This window comes from Coregonus lavaretus, assembly GCF_964263955.1.
Source record: "Coregonus lavaretus genome assembly, chromosome: 37".
NCBI lineage: Eukaryota > Metazoa > Chordata > Actinopteri > Salmoniformes > Salmonidae > Coregonus > Coregonus lavaretus.
The window spans coordinates 11,075,916-11,093,571 of record NC_140024.1 but is presented as its reverse complement, the minus strand read 5'-3'; the positions used below and the strand labels follow the sequence as shown (position 1 = coordinate 11,093,571).

The window sequence follows — 17,656 nt, the reverse complement described above, 5'->3', positions numbered from 1 at the left end:
CTTTCACCGCTGGGTCCACCCCAAAGTGCCGCATGTCACGATGACACATGTTCAAAACATCTATAAGTGACTTTCTTGAGGTTCACAATCATTTTTAGATACTGTCTCATGATTTGGACTTAATCTTAAAACATTAGCATATGGAAACAGTGCCAGGGATTGCTGTCATACCTTGTCCATAGACTGCTTACAGGGTAAGGAAGCCAATATGTCATTTTGTAATTTGGGTGAACTATCCCTTTAAACTTCAATTGATTTATTCAGTACATGAAAACTTAAGTGCAAAAGTCATTTTATATACACTACATCATCACACACAGCATTTTATCCACTAATAAGTCAGTTTGATGGAAACACTTCTGTTGGGAGAATGTGCATATTGTTTCTATGCTGATTTTCTATTCACCTGAAAATCTATCGCCAATTGGATGTCAACCTAGCTGATCCAGAATAGTTTATAAAACCACAAGCTCTTGATATTTCGTAAGTTACAATGACCAAGGTTTTCTAAATATTACACAATTTGTGTGTTTTGTACATAGATACAGTATTTTATTATTCTTTAAAACTATTAAGTTGCGCCATGTACAGTGAGGGAAAAAAGCATTTGATCCCCTGCTGATTTTGTACGTTTGCCCACTGACAAAGAAATGATCATTCTATAATTTTAATGGTAGGTTTATTTGAACAGTGAGAGACAGAATAACAACAAAAAAATCCAGAAAAACGCATGTAAAAAATGTTATAAATTGATTTGCATTTTAATGAGGGAAATAAGTATTTGACCCCCTCTCAATCAGAAAGATTTCTGGCTCCCAGGTGTCTTTTATACAAGTAACGAGCTGAGATTAGAAGCACACTCTTAAAGGGAGTGCTCCTAATCTCAGTTTGTTACCTGTATAAAAGACACCTGTCCACTGAAGCAATCAATCAGATTCCAAAATCTCCACCATGGCCAAGACCAAAGCGCTCTCCAAGGATGTCAGGGACCTGATTGTAGACCTACACAAGGCTGGAATGGGCTACAAGACCATTGCCAAGCAGATTGGTGAGAAGGTGACAACAGTTGGTGCGATTATTCGCAATGGAAGAAACACAAAATAACTGTCAATCTCCCTCTGCCTGGGGCTCCATGCAAGATCTCACCTCGTGGAGTTGCAATGATCATGAGAACGGTGAGGAATCAGCCCAGAACTACACGGGAGGATCTTGTCAATGATCTCAAAGCAGCTTGGACCATAGTCACCAAGAAAACAATTGGTAACACACTACGCCGTGAAGGACTGAAATCCTGCAGCACCCGCAAGGTCCCCCTGCTCAAGAAAGCACATATACAGGCCCGTCTGAAGTTTGCCAATGAACATCTGAATGATTCAGAGGAGAACTGGGTGAAAGTGTTGAGATCAGATGAGACCAAAATTGAGCTCTTTGGCATCAACTCAACTCGCCGTGTTTGGAGGAGGAGGAATGCTGCCTATGACCCCAAGAACACCATCCCCACCGTCAAACATGGAGGTGGAAACGTTAAGCTTTGGGGGAGTTTTTCTGCTAAGGGGACAGGACAACTTTACTGCATCAAAGGGACGATGGACGGGGCCGTGTACCGTCAAATCTTGGGTGAGAACCTCCTTCCCTCAGCCAGGGCATTGAAAATGAGTCGTGGATGGGTATTCCAGCATGACAATGACCCAAAACACACGGCCAAGGCAACAAAGGAGTGGCTCAAGAAGAAGCACATTAAGGTCCTGGAGTGGCCTAGCCAGTCTCCAGACCTTAATCCCATAGAAAATCTGTGGAGGGAGCTGAAGGTTCGAGTTGCCAAACGTCAGCCTCAAAACCTTAATGACTTGGAGAAGATCTGCAAAGAGGAGTGGAACAAAATCCCTCCCGAGATGTGTGCAAACCTGGTGGCCAACTACAAGAAACGTCTGACCTCTGTGATTGCCAACAAGGGTTTTGCCACCAGGTACTAAGTAATGTTTTGCAGAGGGGTCAAATACTTATTTCCCTCATTAAAATGCAAATCAATTTATAACATTTTTGACATGCGTTTTTCTGGATTTTGTTGTTGTTATTCTGTCTCTCACTGTTCAAATAAACCTACCATTAAAATTATAGACTGATCATGTCTTTGTCAGAGGGCTAACGTACAGAATCAGCAGGGGATCAAATACTTTTTTCTCTCACTGTATCTTCTGTAAGCATGGTCTTCTGTGCCTCTCGCGCCTCCTAAAAAAGTATGTTATGTTCAAATGATATGCCATTGTTGAAAGAAGGAGGTCGACTACAACATAGAAAGTCATATTTTATTGTAACACTGATAAGAATGGTAACACATTGAGGTAAATTAAATAATCCACTTCTGTCAAGTTCTCTGTCCTGCAGTGGCACACAGTGGCACACAGCCAATCAGAGTTAGAATCCACAAAGTCTGCAGGAGCTAGTACCATCCCAAGTCTGTCCAGTTCACAGTTTTAATACAAAGTTGTTTTTTTCCTTTTGATAAAGTAGAGCACTAGTTTTTCATCATGACATCTCCATTTAGTTGGCTTACAAGTGTATTTTACAGGGTTAAGACTGTTAAAAAATCCCCTGAGGGAGAAGAGAACATTCTGGTGTTTTTGATATGAGAGAGAACAGAAGCCAATCCACTCCAGACATGACTTGCTGAGTCTGTTTCTGCTGATGTCTTGGCACGGTCTCACAGGGCACTATGAGATAGAGATAGGGGTTGAGTCCTTGGTGGGGAGGGAAGGCGGTCAAAGGATGGTCTCTCTACACAAAAGGCTTTGAGTGCGTTCAGAGGGTGAGGGAGAGGAGTCCAGGGGAGCAGGGGGGTTGGGAGGCCCTGGTGCTGTAGGTGGACGGCGCAGGGATGAGGAAGGGGAACTCAAGGCCCCACAGCTTTGGAGGTGCAGGTCTTCATGGGCACGCTTCCTTGGGCTGCCGATGATGCGTTGTGACTGTGTCATCACCTGTGCAAAGTAACAGACACAAACAAACAAATCCATAAATATAACTGACCAACAATTTAGACCAGAATGATCCAACAATGGTTTCATTAAGTTATCAGACCAGCTTATTTTATGCATTCATATGCATTCATACTCATGCCCATCGATAGACGTACCTGATCTATGACATTGGCACTGAATATAGCTTCCTCCATGTGTCTCTCGTCAGACTTGATGACATACTTGATGCTGTTGACCACTTGCTGGACTTCTGGAGGTAAACTACAGTTGGAGTGCTCCAGGAATTTGGCCACCAGGATTTTGGTGTCTTTATACGTCTTGAGGTCAGCCAGAGAGTGTGGGCGCTCATTGGAGACCGTGTGCAGGGCTCGTGGTTTGAGGCGGATGTCCACTTTCCTCCCCTCCTTCTGCTTCCTGCCACTGCAGGTGCTGACTTTGGCAGCGGTGTGGAGAGGAGCTGACACCTCTGTAGACTCTGAACATACCGAAGACACAAACAGACAACAACATCCAATCAGGCGGGACTCAACACATTCAACACATTTGCACATTCTGTAGGTGAACGCTATTTTCTCCTACGAGTTGCTGTTCTAAATGGGTGTTTTGGCCAGAGGTACGTGTAGACTGCCAGGTTAGGTGGGGAGTGACCTGGTGGGGAAATGTGAAAGGCATACATCGTTGAGAGGTGGTAAAGGCTCTGGTGTGGTGGGCGTTACCTTGCTCTGGTGAAGTCTGAGGAGAATCTTCAGGAGGAGGGTTGCTTGCAGAGGGGCAGCCACAGCTGTCACCTGCAGAGGGAGATGTTAACTTTATGGTGAACAAGTACTCATGCTAAAGTATATTATTTGCATTTCACCAAATTAAGTGATGCTAGTTACCTATAATTGTATCACTTATCACTACAGTCACAGTGGCAAGTGTGGTCTGATTAACCCTGTTCATCTCAACAGTAATGACAGAATCTTTCCTAACCAACATGTTAGTGCAACAACCCATGAGGAGCAGTGCCGTGCCGACACAGGAGCAACTAACGTACTTCCAGATATGGAGGTACAGGAGATAGGGTCGCTGGTGGAGCGTACGATTCGAGCCAGCTTGAGATACCGCCTGCCAGACCGGAGCATGCGGGGTCGCTCTGCGGGCGCAGAGGTAGAAGGGGGCTGCGAGGCCGGGGAGGAGGAAGAGGAGGATGGGGACCACACACTGAAGCACAGCCGGGAGCCACGGGGCCGGGCAGGGGGGGACGGGGAGGGGCAGGTAGGGAGGCTCTGGGCTGCTGAGGCTGCCTCTACGGAGGCTGTGGATGCAGAGGTGGAGGCAGAGGGCAGGGAGGGAGGAGTTGGAGGAACATGAAGAATCAGCTGCTTCCTACTGGCTCGTTCTCTGAGGTGTGTGTGTAGCGTTGCTCCTCCCTTGGCCTCCTCGTGCTCCAGTGTGTTGATGTTCTCTATGGACCAGTTTGGAGAGCGGGGAATGGAGTCCTGGTTGTGGGAGGAATCGCTGTAGCCAGTGTCGTTGAGCCGGGCCAGGCCATGGTGGCGGTGGGAGAAGCGGGCACTGAGCTCTAGACTGATACAGCTGCCATCAGTCGGGGCGGTGTGCAGCGTGCCGTAGGGAGAGGAGTCAGAGCCCTGCACCTCCAGGGAACAGAGATCCTCTGAAGAGCAACTGTGGTCTGGAATTTCTGCCACCTCCTCTGATACCATTAGAGAGGCACTGTCCACAGAGGCTAGGACAGGACACAGGAGAGCACAAGCATCAGCTGCACAGACCAAACTCCAGTACAGGCATAGATATCAAACATGGCTCAACCCTATGGATGAGATACACCAGCCTGTTCACACACACAGTCAATGTGGTGTGAGGGATGGCTGTAGTGATAGTGATTAAGCCTTCCTTACCCTGAGTACTGAGACCAGCTGTGGTGTTTCTCTCACAGAGGCTGGACTCAGTGGCCTGCTGATCAATGCTGGTAGTGACCTGCAGAGAGGAGCAAATGGACACACACACACACATAAATTATTAGTTCTTACAGTTAACAAAGGAGACACATTTCCAAAGGGATAGTGAGTGAGGGAACCAAATAATTCTGCCATTAGTGAAACCCATATTAAAGATGAGGAACAGGTGGGAGAGGCGGAGAATCCTTTTGGAGAACATCTGTCAGAGGCCTCTGCTTCTTCCCGACACATCTGGCAACCATGTGCTCAGTACCACACTCTGGCCAGTAGAGGGCTCTCTAAGCACACATCATCCACTCTACATCAGGAATTCCATTGGGATTTTAGAGGTGGTGAACTGTCACTATAATGTGGTTTTCTTAGATAATTGTATGCTTATTATGTTATGTGTTATGTGTGCTTGCTTTCTCATCCCATCATGATGAGTATTTCTAAATCATAGCAGTGAATATGAAAAAGGATAACCAGGGTCTTAGAAGCATGTAATGCTGTGTAGTGTCTGTAGTACCATTTAATATACAGTATGTTCCAATACAAAGCCTCAGTCTTACCGTTCATAAGCTGCAGTCACCTGTACAAACTGATCATTTCGGGTCCATGCCTCTATTCTAGTCAACCTGCTAGGTGAGCGATGAGAGTGGGATCTAGATCCCTCCGATTGCAGCTGCTCCCCTATGAGGCATACATCTAACAGCAACCAGTGCCCTCGGGTGCTCTCCCTGCATCAACACTTCAAAGGTATGTACTTCAGGTGAGAAAACGCTATATTGATTTGACCTCATTCACAGATTCTTTGTTAGAAGATCATTTTCAGAAAATCTGTGCGAAAAGCTCTAAAAGATGGGGGGGGAAGCCTTTTGGTATTACATTTTAGAGCAAATAATATATGTTTAATTTTTTTGTTAAGCTTGCATTCAATTGCCACTCCCTGTTGCACACAACAAGCGTCCATTCCCCCTGTCACAAGGGGATGTATGGCTGATTTAAGATGAAATCGTCAACCCTGTTACAGTCAACCCTGTTACTTTATTTGGCACTTAATAGGCAATAACTATAGTCTTTTAAAAAATGCAACCTCAAGAGATGGGAAAAATTGAACATGTGCTCTTTATGACAATATTAAAATGAGATGAAATCAAATGTTTGTTTTTTTACCAAGTTACACTTCTCGAATGCACCGAATTGGTGGAACGACCCAGCTGCATTAAAACAGGAAACCAACTATATTCCTTGAAGAAGTGACAACTCCCATTTTCTCCAGGTGGACAACAATAGTACCTCCATGAGTTCATAGGAAAAACAGGATGTTACATTAAACTCATCAAACTGAAATCTATACCTGCTCTGATGTTCTAGCAGAAAAGATGTGCCTTCTGTATCTCATCTAAAATATACTTTTTCCATCACACCTATAGTGCATTCGGAAATTATTCAGACCCCTTTACTTTTTCCACATTTTGTTAGGTTACAGCCTTATTCTAAAATGGACTAAATACATTGTTTTCCTCATCAATCTACACACAATACCCCATAATGACAAAGTGACAACAGGTTTTTAGAAATTTTAGCAAATTTATTAAAAATAAAAACAAAAATACCTTATTTACATAAGTATTCAGACCCTTTGCTATGAGACTCAAAATTGAGCTCAGCTGCATCCTGTTTCCATTGATCATCCTTGAGATGTTTCTACAACTTGATTAGAGTCCACCTGTTGTAAATTCAATTGATTGGACATGATTTGGAAAGGCATACACCTGTCTATATAAGGTCCAACATTTGACAGTGCATGTCAGAGCAAAAACCAAGCCATGAGGTCGAAGGAATTGTCCGTAAAGCTCCGAGACAGGATTGTGTCGAGGCACAGATCTGGGGAAGGGTACCAAAACATTTCTGCAGCATTGAAGGTCCCCAAGAACAACAGTGGCCTCCATCATTCTTAAATGGAAGAAGTTTGGAACCACCAAGACTCTTCCTAGAGCTGGTGGCCCGGCCAAACTGAGCAATCGGGAGAGAAGGGCCTTGGACAGGGAGGTGACCAAGAACCCGATGGTCACTCTGACAGAGCTCCAGAGTTCCTCTGTGGAGATGGGAGAACCTTCCAGAAGGACAACCATCTCTGCAGCACTCCACCAATCAGGCCTTTATGGTAGAGTGGCCAGACGGAAGCCACTTCTCAGTAAAAGGCACATGACTGCCCACTTGGAGTTTGCCAAAAGGCACCTAAAGGACTCTCAGACCATGAGAAACAAGATTCTCTGGTCTGATAAAACCAAGATTGAACTCTTTGGCCTGAATGCCAAGCGTCACGTCTGGAGGAAACCTGGCACCATCCCTACGGTGAAGCATGGTGGTGGCAGCATCATGCTGTGGGATGTTTTTCGGTGGCAGAGACGGGGAGACTAGTCAGGATCGAGGGAAAGATGAACGGAGCAAAGTACAGAGAGATCCTTGATGAAAACCTGCTCCAGAGCGCTCAGGACCTCAGACTGGGGCGAAGGTTCACCTTCCAACAGGACAACGACCCTAAACACACAGCCAAGACAACGCAGGAGTGGCTTCGGGACAAGTCTCTGAATGTCTTTGAGTGGCCCAGCCAGAGCCCGGACTTGAACCCGATTGAACATCTCTGGAGAGACCTGAAAATAGCTGTGCAGCGACGCTCCCCATCCAACCTGACAGAGCTTGAGAGGATCTGCAGAGAAGAATGGGAGAAACACCCCAAATATAGGTGTGCGAAGCTTGTAGCGTCATACCCAAGAAGACTCAAGGCTGTAATCGCTGCCAAAGGTGCTTCAACAAAGTACTGAGTAAAGGGTCTGAATACTTATGTAAATGTGATATTTCAGTTTTCAGCTAAAAAATCTAAAAACCTGTTTTTGCTTTGGGGTATTGTGTTTAGATTGATGAGGGAAAAAAACAATTTCATCCATTTTAGAATAATGCTGTAACGTAACAAAATGTGGAAAAAGTAAAGGGGTCTGAATACCTTCCGAATGCACTGTATGTGTGTGCTGCTGTCTTACAGGAGGCCTTATGAAGTCAGCAGTGAATTGGGTCATCTGCAGAAGGAAATGTCACACATCTTTATTATGTATCCCTTATTAGAGCCCGTGGCAGTCATTTACACACAGAGAGAGAGGAGCATAACATCCTCTCACCTCACTAATCATCAACCCAAATAGAAACTAGCTAGTCTCTAACTAGCTAGCTTCTCTCTGTGTACTTCTCCTTCTCTCTTTGTGATCTCATACAACAACTTCTTCTGAAGTCAAAATGCCTTTCTTAGCACTCTCCTTTGTAGTTGTGTTCTTACAGTATGCATGTAAGCAGGAAAGTATTCAACAGTGAGAGGGGTTCTAAACTATTCTCAGACTGTGAATAGAGAATGTATAATGTTAGAAGAGGCTGGCTAGTACACTGGTCTTTTATGAGGGAAGGATGGTAGTGGTACTCACCTGACTGGCAGGGGTCTGCCCCATCCCCAGCCCCACCACAGACTCATATGACGGGGGCAACTCAGAGGGGTAGAGGGTCCCAGGGCTGTTGATGGGCACTCCATAGATGGCACTGAACGGGGAGTGTGGGAAGTCCAGATGTAGACTTCTGAATGAGAGAAACAGGAGGGAGGAAAGGTGTGAGGAGAGAAAGAATACAAATATCCTCTTATTCCTCAATCCAGCAACACTTCAATTTAGAGTGAACACACACATTCAGTTGGTTGAGAAACATTAACAAAACTGTTTATTGCTTTTCATGTGTCGTTAATTAAAGATATCTCACCCATGCAAGAGCCATCTTTTTTTAATTAAAACCCATTCTCCTGTGAAGTGGCAAAGTATAAAATACAACTTGAGTGTCGGAATCAATCATCCAGCACATGATGATGTCATGACATGTTTCTGCCCTCAGCTAGGGGACTCAATAATGGGTTCCTCTACATGTTTCTATTTACAGCCTAATTGACAACAACACATGGCATCTAGCCAAGCAGCTGGATCAGCATGCTTTCAAAGATGTGGGAATAGAACTGACTCTCTTATACCAAGGGGAAGGAGATCAATGGCACATTTACACAAGTCCATGGATGTTACCAGTGCTCCTTAACAAACCACTACAACATTCTAATAGTCTGTACTGAGCATTGTGAGTGGCTTGGATCAAGGGCTCCACAGAATACATATTTAGGCCTGATCACCGACAACGATGAGACAGCCTATAGGGAGGAGGTCAGAGACCTGGCAGTGTGGTGCCAGGACAACAACCTCTCCCTCAATGTGAGCAAGACAAAGGAGCTGATCGTGGACTACAGGAAAAGGAGGGCCAACCAGGCCCCCATTAACATCGACGGGGCTGCAGTGGAGCGGTCGAGAGTTTCAAGTTCCTTGGTGTCCACATCACCAACAAACTATCATGGTCCAAACACACCAAGACAGTCGTGAAGAGATGCTCTTCACGACAGCACCTTTTCCCCCTCAGGACACTGAAAAGATTTGGCATGGGTCCCCAGGTCCTCAAAAAGTTATACAGCTGCACCATTGAGAGCATCCTGACCAGTTGCATCACCGCCTGGTATGGCAACTGCTTGGCATCCGACGTAAGGCGCTACAGAGAGTAGTGTGTATGGCCCAGTACATCACTGGGGCCAAGCTTCCTGCCATCCAGGACCCATATACTAGGCGGTGTCAGAGGAAGGCCAAAAAATGTGTCAAAGACTCCAGTCACCCAAATCATAGACTGTTCTCTCTGCTACCGCACGCCAAGCGGTACCGGAGCGCCACTCAAGGACATTCAGAGATTTGTCCCGAAGCCACTCCTGCATTGTCTTGGCTGTGTGCTTAGGGTCGTTGTCCTGTTGGAAGGTGAACCTTCGCCCCAGTCTGAGGTCCTGAGCGCTCTGGAGCAGGTTTTCATCAAGGATTTCTCTGTACTTTGCTCCGTTAATCTTTCCCACGATCCTGGCTAGTCTTCACCGTAGGGATGGTGCCAGGTTTCCTCCAGACATGACGCTTGGCATTCAGGCCAAAGAGTTCAATCTTGGTTTCGTAAGACCAGAGCATTTTGTTTCTCATGGTCTGAGAGTCCTTTAAGTGCCTTTTGGCAAACTCCAAGCGGGCTGTCATGTGTCTTTTACTGAGGAGTGTCTTCCATCTGGCCACTCTACCATAAAGGCCTGATTGGTGGAGTGCTGCAGAGATCGTTGTCCTTCTGGAAGGTTCTCCCATCTCCACAGAGGAACTCTAGAGCTCTGTCAGAGTTACCATCGGGTTCTTGGTCACCTCCCTGACCAAGGCCCTTCACCCTCGATTGCTCGGTTGCCAAACCGTTTTTGCAATACAAAATTCTCCAGGCATGACAATGACATGATTTTGGCGGTATGGCAACGCGAGTCTATATCAAACCCAATGTGACAGGTGCCAAAGGAGATGCTACAGCCAGTCATTCAAACAGGCATCATTGTAATGTTGTAAACCAGCTGTAGAGGAGAGGGCTATGTTGGTCAGCCAACACTCTGTCTGGTGGGAGGTTGTTAGGAGGTCAGAGGGTTGTGCTGCAGTCAGTACATCTGTACGTCTATCACCGAGGTGCAGGTGTTGCGTTTTGTTGCTTTGCTGTGGTACCTCTGTTCGCCCATCACCGGGGTCCAGGTGTTGTGTTGTGGTATGTTGTGTTTGTTCTGTTTTGTTGTGTGATGTTGTGTTGCGATACCTCTGTCCGTCCATCACCGGGGTGCAGGTGTACTCTGGGGGGTAGTAGGGTGGTGGAGGGATGGGTGGGATGAACTCATCAAAGTCAAGGGTCTGGTGCAGGATGGTGCCGTGGGGGGTCATGCAGTCAGCGCTCAGGGCTCGTGCTCTGTGTGGCATGAACTGAAACAGACAGAGAGAGACACAAACCAGGCTTTTATTTCAGAGACAGTAAACCGTTGTCTATTTGTCTCATTCTGAAAGCTTTATACTGGGACCATTGTATGTGTTAATTTCAACAACATTCTATAGAAAAACGGCATCCAGAATAAGGTTATCTAGCAAACACAATTATGTTTATTTTTGGAGACTTGGACAAAGGAACTACATGCAGTAGCAAGCGTCATTTTCGGTGGCAAAGTCGTTAAGGGCAAGACTAATAAAGACAGACACAATGGAGCAGGCTTTAGTAGGCAGCTAGCTTTATTCCTGGGAGCTGAAATCTTTCCTTGTGAAATGGGAATTAAGCCAGATTGAGAGGGGCTCTATGAGTGTACTGGGAATAGGAGGAGACAGGCCCTTTGTCATTCAACCTCCTGTGACCTAACGGCTGTACAGGCCAGTTTAATCTCTCCTGGTCTGTGTTTTTAAAACAGTGGCGTGTCTCACATTCCTCCTGCTCACAACCAGACGACGACGTGCCATTGAGAAGTGCCCATTCAGGACGCACTGCAGTTCAGCCTGTCTACTTTGAAGTTCAAATCTGACTTTGAGAAATGTGCCCATCTGTCGCTTTGCATCTGCCATCAATCATGTGTCATATAAGAACAGCATAGAAAGTTTACATAGATATATTCATTATCAGTCAAGGACAAAGATATGAAAACCTCTCATTGAAATTCTGACTGAATAGTAAAACCTTGCCCTTACCAACCAAATCTGTATAATCTGTATAATTTTAGGTTACAAAAAGTATTGTTTTGCATTTTCTTTTAGCCACAAAAGATCAAGAAACTGAACCAGGTGCAAAATCAACCTTAAGCTTATGGTCCTGTAGCTCATTATGTCTGTGCATTGACTGTGTAGCTGGGATCACTAGTGATGTCTTGTATTGCCACCCTGTGCTCTGAGATGAAACTAATCCCCTACTGCTCCAGTTGGCTGTAGCCTCCGCTCTAGCCCCTGCACCAGTCCCATTGCTAGTCCCTACATCTGCCCCAGCTCCAGCCCCAAACTCCTGCCTCACTAATATCATTCAGCTCTATCAATCTCCCACCCTGGGTTTATCTGCCATATACCCATCCAGGAGGCCACACAATTTACAGCTCAGCTCATAAACTGTACAAATCCTTCTTGTATACAATGTTAAACTTTATGCTCCAGAGATATTAAAGGGGTGCAGACAAACTCTGTGTCCGCTGATATTGCTTTGTTTTAATGGTGGCTATGAGGGCGCTACAGCCCACCAATTATCTGGGAAAGTCATTCTAAATGGGCTGAGAGCATTGCTCTGAAGGGCACAGGGACCACCCCGCCATATTGATTTCCCTGATGACAGCAAAGCATTTAGGTTTTGGGCACAGTCATTGTTTCCCTTGTAATGCGAGAGGGTCATTTTAAGGATAGCATGCCTTTTAAGGTGAACATATTACCAACTACATTGTTTTCTTCAAATCCTCTGTGGTTTTTAGCGTGATGTGGAGATTCTGAATTGTTCTGGGATGGGTGCCCTTCGTGATGTGTGTTGACATTATCTAAGCTGGTCAGACCGAAGACAATTCATTCCAAATCTGTGTGGTACTACAGTACTACTGGTACTACTACCACCATCTGAGGGGGAGAATTATGAAGCCAGCATTAGAAGGCCAGGCGTGTTTACCTTTCATGATGGTTCAGAGCTGCTCTCCATAAGGCTATATATCAGTCTCATTGAGTCCAGGTCAGACAGAGTCAGAGACAGTGGCCATTGTGTTCTCTGTCACACTACTTACGATCTGTAGCACATCAGTGGAGACCATCTGCATGCAGCACATAGCAGTGGCCAGGGCACAGACGATGGTGGAGATGACATTCAGGGCACACACACTAAACAGGAGCTCCTACAGGACCCAGGCAGAGGGAGAGAGGGAAGAGGGAGAGGGAGAGAGAAGGGAGAGGGAGTCACATTTGAGCCACAGTGAGGAAAGATTAGCAAATATTACAGCATGAGAACACAAGAGAGGAGAGCAATATAGAGGGAACAAATTAATGAGAGACGGACTGAAGGTGACACAGACAATGGTGATGTCATTACCAAGGCGTCACAGCACAGCGGGGACTAGCTAGCAGGGGAGCAATGCAGAGGAAGGATACAGTACATCATAACAGCAGCAAATCGCCCCTTAAATCTGAGAATGATCCAACCAAGAACACAGTCACCCTCATAGCTCAGCACTGCATTTCCTGCAGCGCCATCCTCTTCCACTCATTAAACCATGTGGGAATGAAGCAATATGAATCCCTGCCGGCCCTGACACTTCAGGTCATAAAAGCCTGTTTACAGACAGCTAGCTAACTGCAGCCCAGACTGGCTGCTTTGAACCCCCTGTCAGCTGCATTGCTTACAACCACAGGAACAGTCTTGAAATAAATGAAACACCCACACTGGCCAGTAAAAAAATTGTGTGAGTTTGACATTTGCCCAAGCTCTCTTTTTATTTTGACATATGTTCACCATTGGGAGGCAACCAATGTTGAAAGTTGTTGAGGTTATGCAATGGATTCCCATTGATATGACAGGTGAAATCTCTGATAACCTTGGTATTGTTGTGACCAGAGAGCTCGAGACTCACACAGCCTTTCACAGATACAGCCTACATTTGGCAGGTGAGGTCCCGAGTCTATGAAACAGAACCTTTCTCAGTCAGTCCCTTTGAGAAACACATTGTGTGATGAGCAGGCAGCTTAAAGCTAACGCCTGCCTCTCTGGAGACCGACAGGAGATGGGAATGAGGAGGGGCCTTACAGAAACACTGTGAAATCGGACATCTCATCACCAGCATGGACCATGGTAACCAACCAAGACCATGAACAGTGGTTTAAGGCCCAGAGTTTTTCTGTTCAGGTTGCATGGTCAAGAAAAACTCCTGTCCCGAAAACAATCTCCTATAAGGTTGGTATGTGGAGTACTTCAACACAGCTTTACAATAACAGCTCCATTGTAAACGAGCATGGATCAACATGGAACCATCTCTCTTCCTAGTCTCTGTAGGTAAGGTGATAATAGACCCCTGAAGAGGCGTCTGTGTTCCAAGGTTATGCACTGACATAAACTAATTTATTGAATTCTCAGCAATAATTAATATGCATACTAGTGAAATTGAACCCCATGCAACCTGAAAATAGGCTCTTGATTTCACCCCATGTTGCTTTTCTTTGTTACTTGGCTAGACATAAAGGTGAAATAATAAGCCGGTAAGTGTCCTCACCCATACAGTTCTGTTCTTTTTCTAATAGCTATCTTCTGGCATTCTGATCATGTGGATACTGAATAGGGAGAAATGCACAGCCTGAGCTAAGCACAGTGAGGACCACAAATTACCATGGTATTTGACTCTCATACTAAATACTGTGCTTACATTTTCAAACAGACAATAGAGGGCTATTATGGGTGAACAATGTTTGTTTGGAACACAGTATTATTTTCATAGGGATATTCACTGCACATAGAAGTACCACAGTATGGCATAGTGTCAGAGTAGCTGTGGAGAGATATTTGACAAGGAGAGTAGACAGACCTATAGGTCAAACAAGAGGCAGATCTGTCACTTCTGTTCTTCAACAATGTTCTATCACTTCCCTGTCTGGCCTAATATGATCAAACCTTAACATGCAAACAGGATAATGTTATTAGTTCTGACTCAGTCACTTTATTTGACACATGGGAACAAAGTGCTAGCTTGGCAGAGACACTCCTGTGTACTTAGAGAGATGAATAATACATGTAGATTGGTACTTGAGTATAAACATGCATAGTAATGGATTTACCCTTTTCAAAAAGGAGACATTTAGTTTATTTTCCTTTGCATTATATCTTGTTTGAGGTGTTGACAGAGCTGATTTCTCCTCATCTTTTTGGGATACGTTCCTATTCCATGCCTTGTTAGTCACACAAACCCAATCCAGATACTGGGAGTATCAGGAGACACATGTCCTCATTCAGTGTACTGTAGCCTATTTTATTATTTAGCTATTTTTGCAGTGTTGCATCACCTTGTGCATCAAATCTACCAAACAAACCGGCATCAATGGTAAGTTCAATGGCTCACTCCGGGGGAAAGGAATAGACAGAGGAGGACGCAAAATGAATGATTCTTGAGCTTCACTTACAATTTCAAGGAGAGAGATAAAAATAGACTGATATTCCAGAGATCTAGGCATTGAATATGTACTGTACATGTCATTGTTCAGTCGCATCAAAAGCATAATGTGAAATAAAAAGTATAGATTGGAATTCAAGTTTTGAAAATCCCAATGTTATGTTTTGTGGAGTTTCTGGTAGAATGTTATTGCTGTTTTGTTGCTGTGCGAAATCATGCTGTTGCTTTGTGAAGGAAGATTAGTATGCATAGCATATACACTACCAGTCAAAAGTTTGGACACACCTACTCATTCAAGGGTTTTTCTTTATACATTGTAGAATAATAGTGAAGACATCAAAACTATCAAGGCAAAGGGTGGCTTTTTGAAGAATCTTAAATATGAAATATATTTTGTTTTATTTAACACTTTTTTGGTTACGACATGATTCCATATGTGTTATTTCATAGTTTTGATGTCTTCACTATTATTCTACAATGTATAAAATAGTAAAAATAAAGAAAATCCCTTGAATGAGTAGGTGTGTCCAAACTTTTGACTGGTACTGTACATTTACACTAAATCGTACATTCATAAAGCGAATACTAAAAATACCCTTCATGAGTCATGGGCTATATTGAACATAATGACTTGTAAGTGTTTCTAAGTGCTACATACATGTATTCCCTGTGAAAGAAATGAACACACGCATGTTGTCCATGGCAACACACTATAAATCACATCTTTATAAACTAAAAATACAACTACATATTATTGTTCCATTTTCATGGGTTTTGGGCGATCCTAAAACACAGACCGCACATTTGTGTAGTAGCTGTGTTGTATACATCTGCCTTGCAGATGTGAGAAGAAATATTACGTGTGTGTGTTTTCCCTGGCGACTAACAATTGCATATTGACATGGTAAATCATGTCAGGGTAGCAACTGTAATAATACCTTGAAGGAAGCTGTTAATAGGCTGTTCATACAGAGTTGAACCTCCCTGAACACAACAGCCCTGCCTGCCTACCTGGAGCCAGGCTGGGGTCAGGAGCTCCATTGCCAAGGTTACACACCCCGCCTTCACTCAGGAATCCACAAATTAACTGAATCCTCGCTCCACACTCATTACTCATGGCTTTAGGCAATGACAGGAGAAAATTCAGGAAGAGGAACATGTTATTTGAAGCACTGTGAATGAAACCAATACTTTGTGGTATAAGTATTAAAATATATATGGGGATATGAAACTATTCTCTTTTTTACAGAAAAAAAACAGGTTCTGTTTTTTACAGGTTCTGGTTTGAAATGGGTAGTTAACTGTGAACTACATTGATACGTCAAAGTGGTGACATACATGCAATGCATCTAACTGGCTAGGCTGTGTATTGGAGGGAAGTTTCTAGGCAGACAGCAGCAGTTTTACTTATCACCATTCATATCTAGACAGAGGATAATGGAGAGCTGTGATGGCCATTGCCTTATGTGACATCTGACATAACTCACCCTATCTGACTTCCTTAGCACGTAATACAGTTTTATAGCATCCATTCGGACATATTTTTAATGGGCTATGATCATGATGACTAACAGGGTTTGATCTTTCCTCTTTCATACCCATGCTTCATTTTAAAGGGACTTTTATTTAGTTATCAATGTTTAATAATCAATCAGTGGCATGAAATGAAAGCATGTGAACACTGTAATCCAATTAAGATGTAGCTGCATATAGATCACCATGCCGACAGAAGGCTTTTCAGTTCATATAATCTCCAGAGATCATGAACTGAGCGAACTAGCAAAGCCAAGCCGACAGACCATGCAATTAATGACTAAGAGCTATGTGTGGAGCAGGAGACAAATGAGGATGTCATTCTCAGTTTCCTATTCTTTTATGAGCCTATACGTTTCAACTTGTGTTTTACATTGTCTGTGTATCAGCTAAGCTCCCATGACTTGTTATTCATTACACAGAGGAAGTACAGAGTAGGATAATATTTCAGCTTGAAGAGGATCAAGTTATATGAACAACATACCATAATAGGAATCATTTCCTTAGAACGAGGCTATAGAGTACACATCAAAGAAGAAATGGTGTAACATACACATACCTGTCTATTCACACACATGCACACGCACACACACACTCTCACACTTCCACCCACCTTGAGGTGTTGGCGTATGGTATTGCAGTCGCTCAGTGGATTCAGTTTGAGCGTCTCTCCCAGGTTGTTGCAGCTGGAGCTCTGGTGCTGCAGCTCACAGCACACACACACACCGTCACTGTCAAACTTTATCTGGGGACAGAAAGGACACACACACCGTCACTGTCAAACTTTATCTGGGGACAGAAAGGACACACACACCGTCACTGTCAAACTTTATCTGGGGACAGAAAGGACATGGGGTAAGTAAAGGGACTTTGGATACCAATGAGACCTCACTGTACTCTTTCCCACACTTGATAATGCTACAACACACCCTAGCCCTGTGTCTTCTCTTCCTCCCTTTGCATAAAGCAGAATCTTAAGGCTTCTCTATGATGGAGATCAGACTTGCACCTCTGTCTCTGCCCGCTCTGATACTTTCCCTGCCAGAATACACTCTTAGAAAAAAAAGGTGCTATCTTGAACCTAAAATGGTTCTTCGGCTGTGAATAATCCTTTTGGGTTCCATGTAGGACCCTTTCCACAG

General features: G+C 44.3%; 1 protein-coding gene across 1 annotated transcript in view; it reads right to left on the bottom strand.

The window, feature by feature from the left end:
- Positions 1-2,632: 2,632 nt before the first annotated feature.
- LOC311111616 (protein ENTREP2-like) overlaps positions 2,633-17,656 on the bottom strand; it is a gene marked incomplete at its 5' end in the record, with an annotated part of 41,232 nt that continues 26,208 nt past the window's right edge. The window contains 9 exons of the mRNA XM_084154387.1: positions 2,633-2,975; positions 3,131-3,450; positions 3,692-3,763; positions 4,012-4,704; positions 4,877-4,955; positions 8,395-8,542; positions 10,646-10,806; positions 12,615-12,722; positions 17,128-17,259. Of these exons, the coding sequence (XP_084010513.1) occupies positions 2,760-2,975; positions 3,131-3,450; positions 3,692-3,763; positions 4,012-4,704; positions 4,877-4,955; positions 8,395-8,542; positions 10,646-10,806; positions 12,615-12,722; positions 17,128-17,259 (1,929 nt within the window). The 3' untranslated portion in view covers positions 2,633-2,759. The remainder of the gene's footprint in view (positions 2,976-3,130; positions 3,451-3,691; positions 3,764-4,011; positions 4,705-4,876; positions 4,956-8,394; positions 8,543-10,645; positions 10,807-12,614; positions 12,723-17,127; positions 17,260-17,656) is intronic.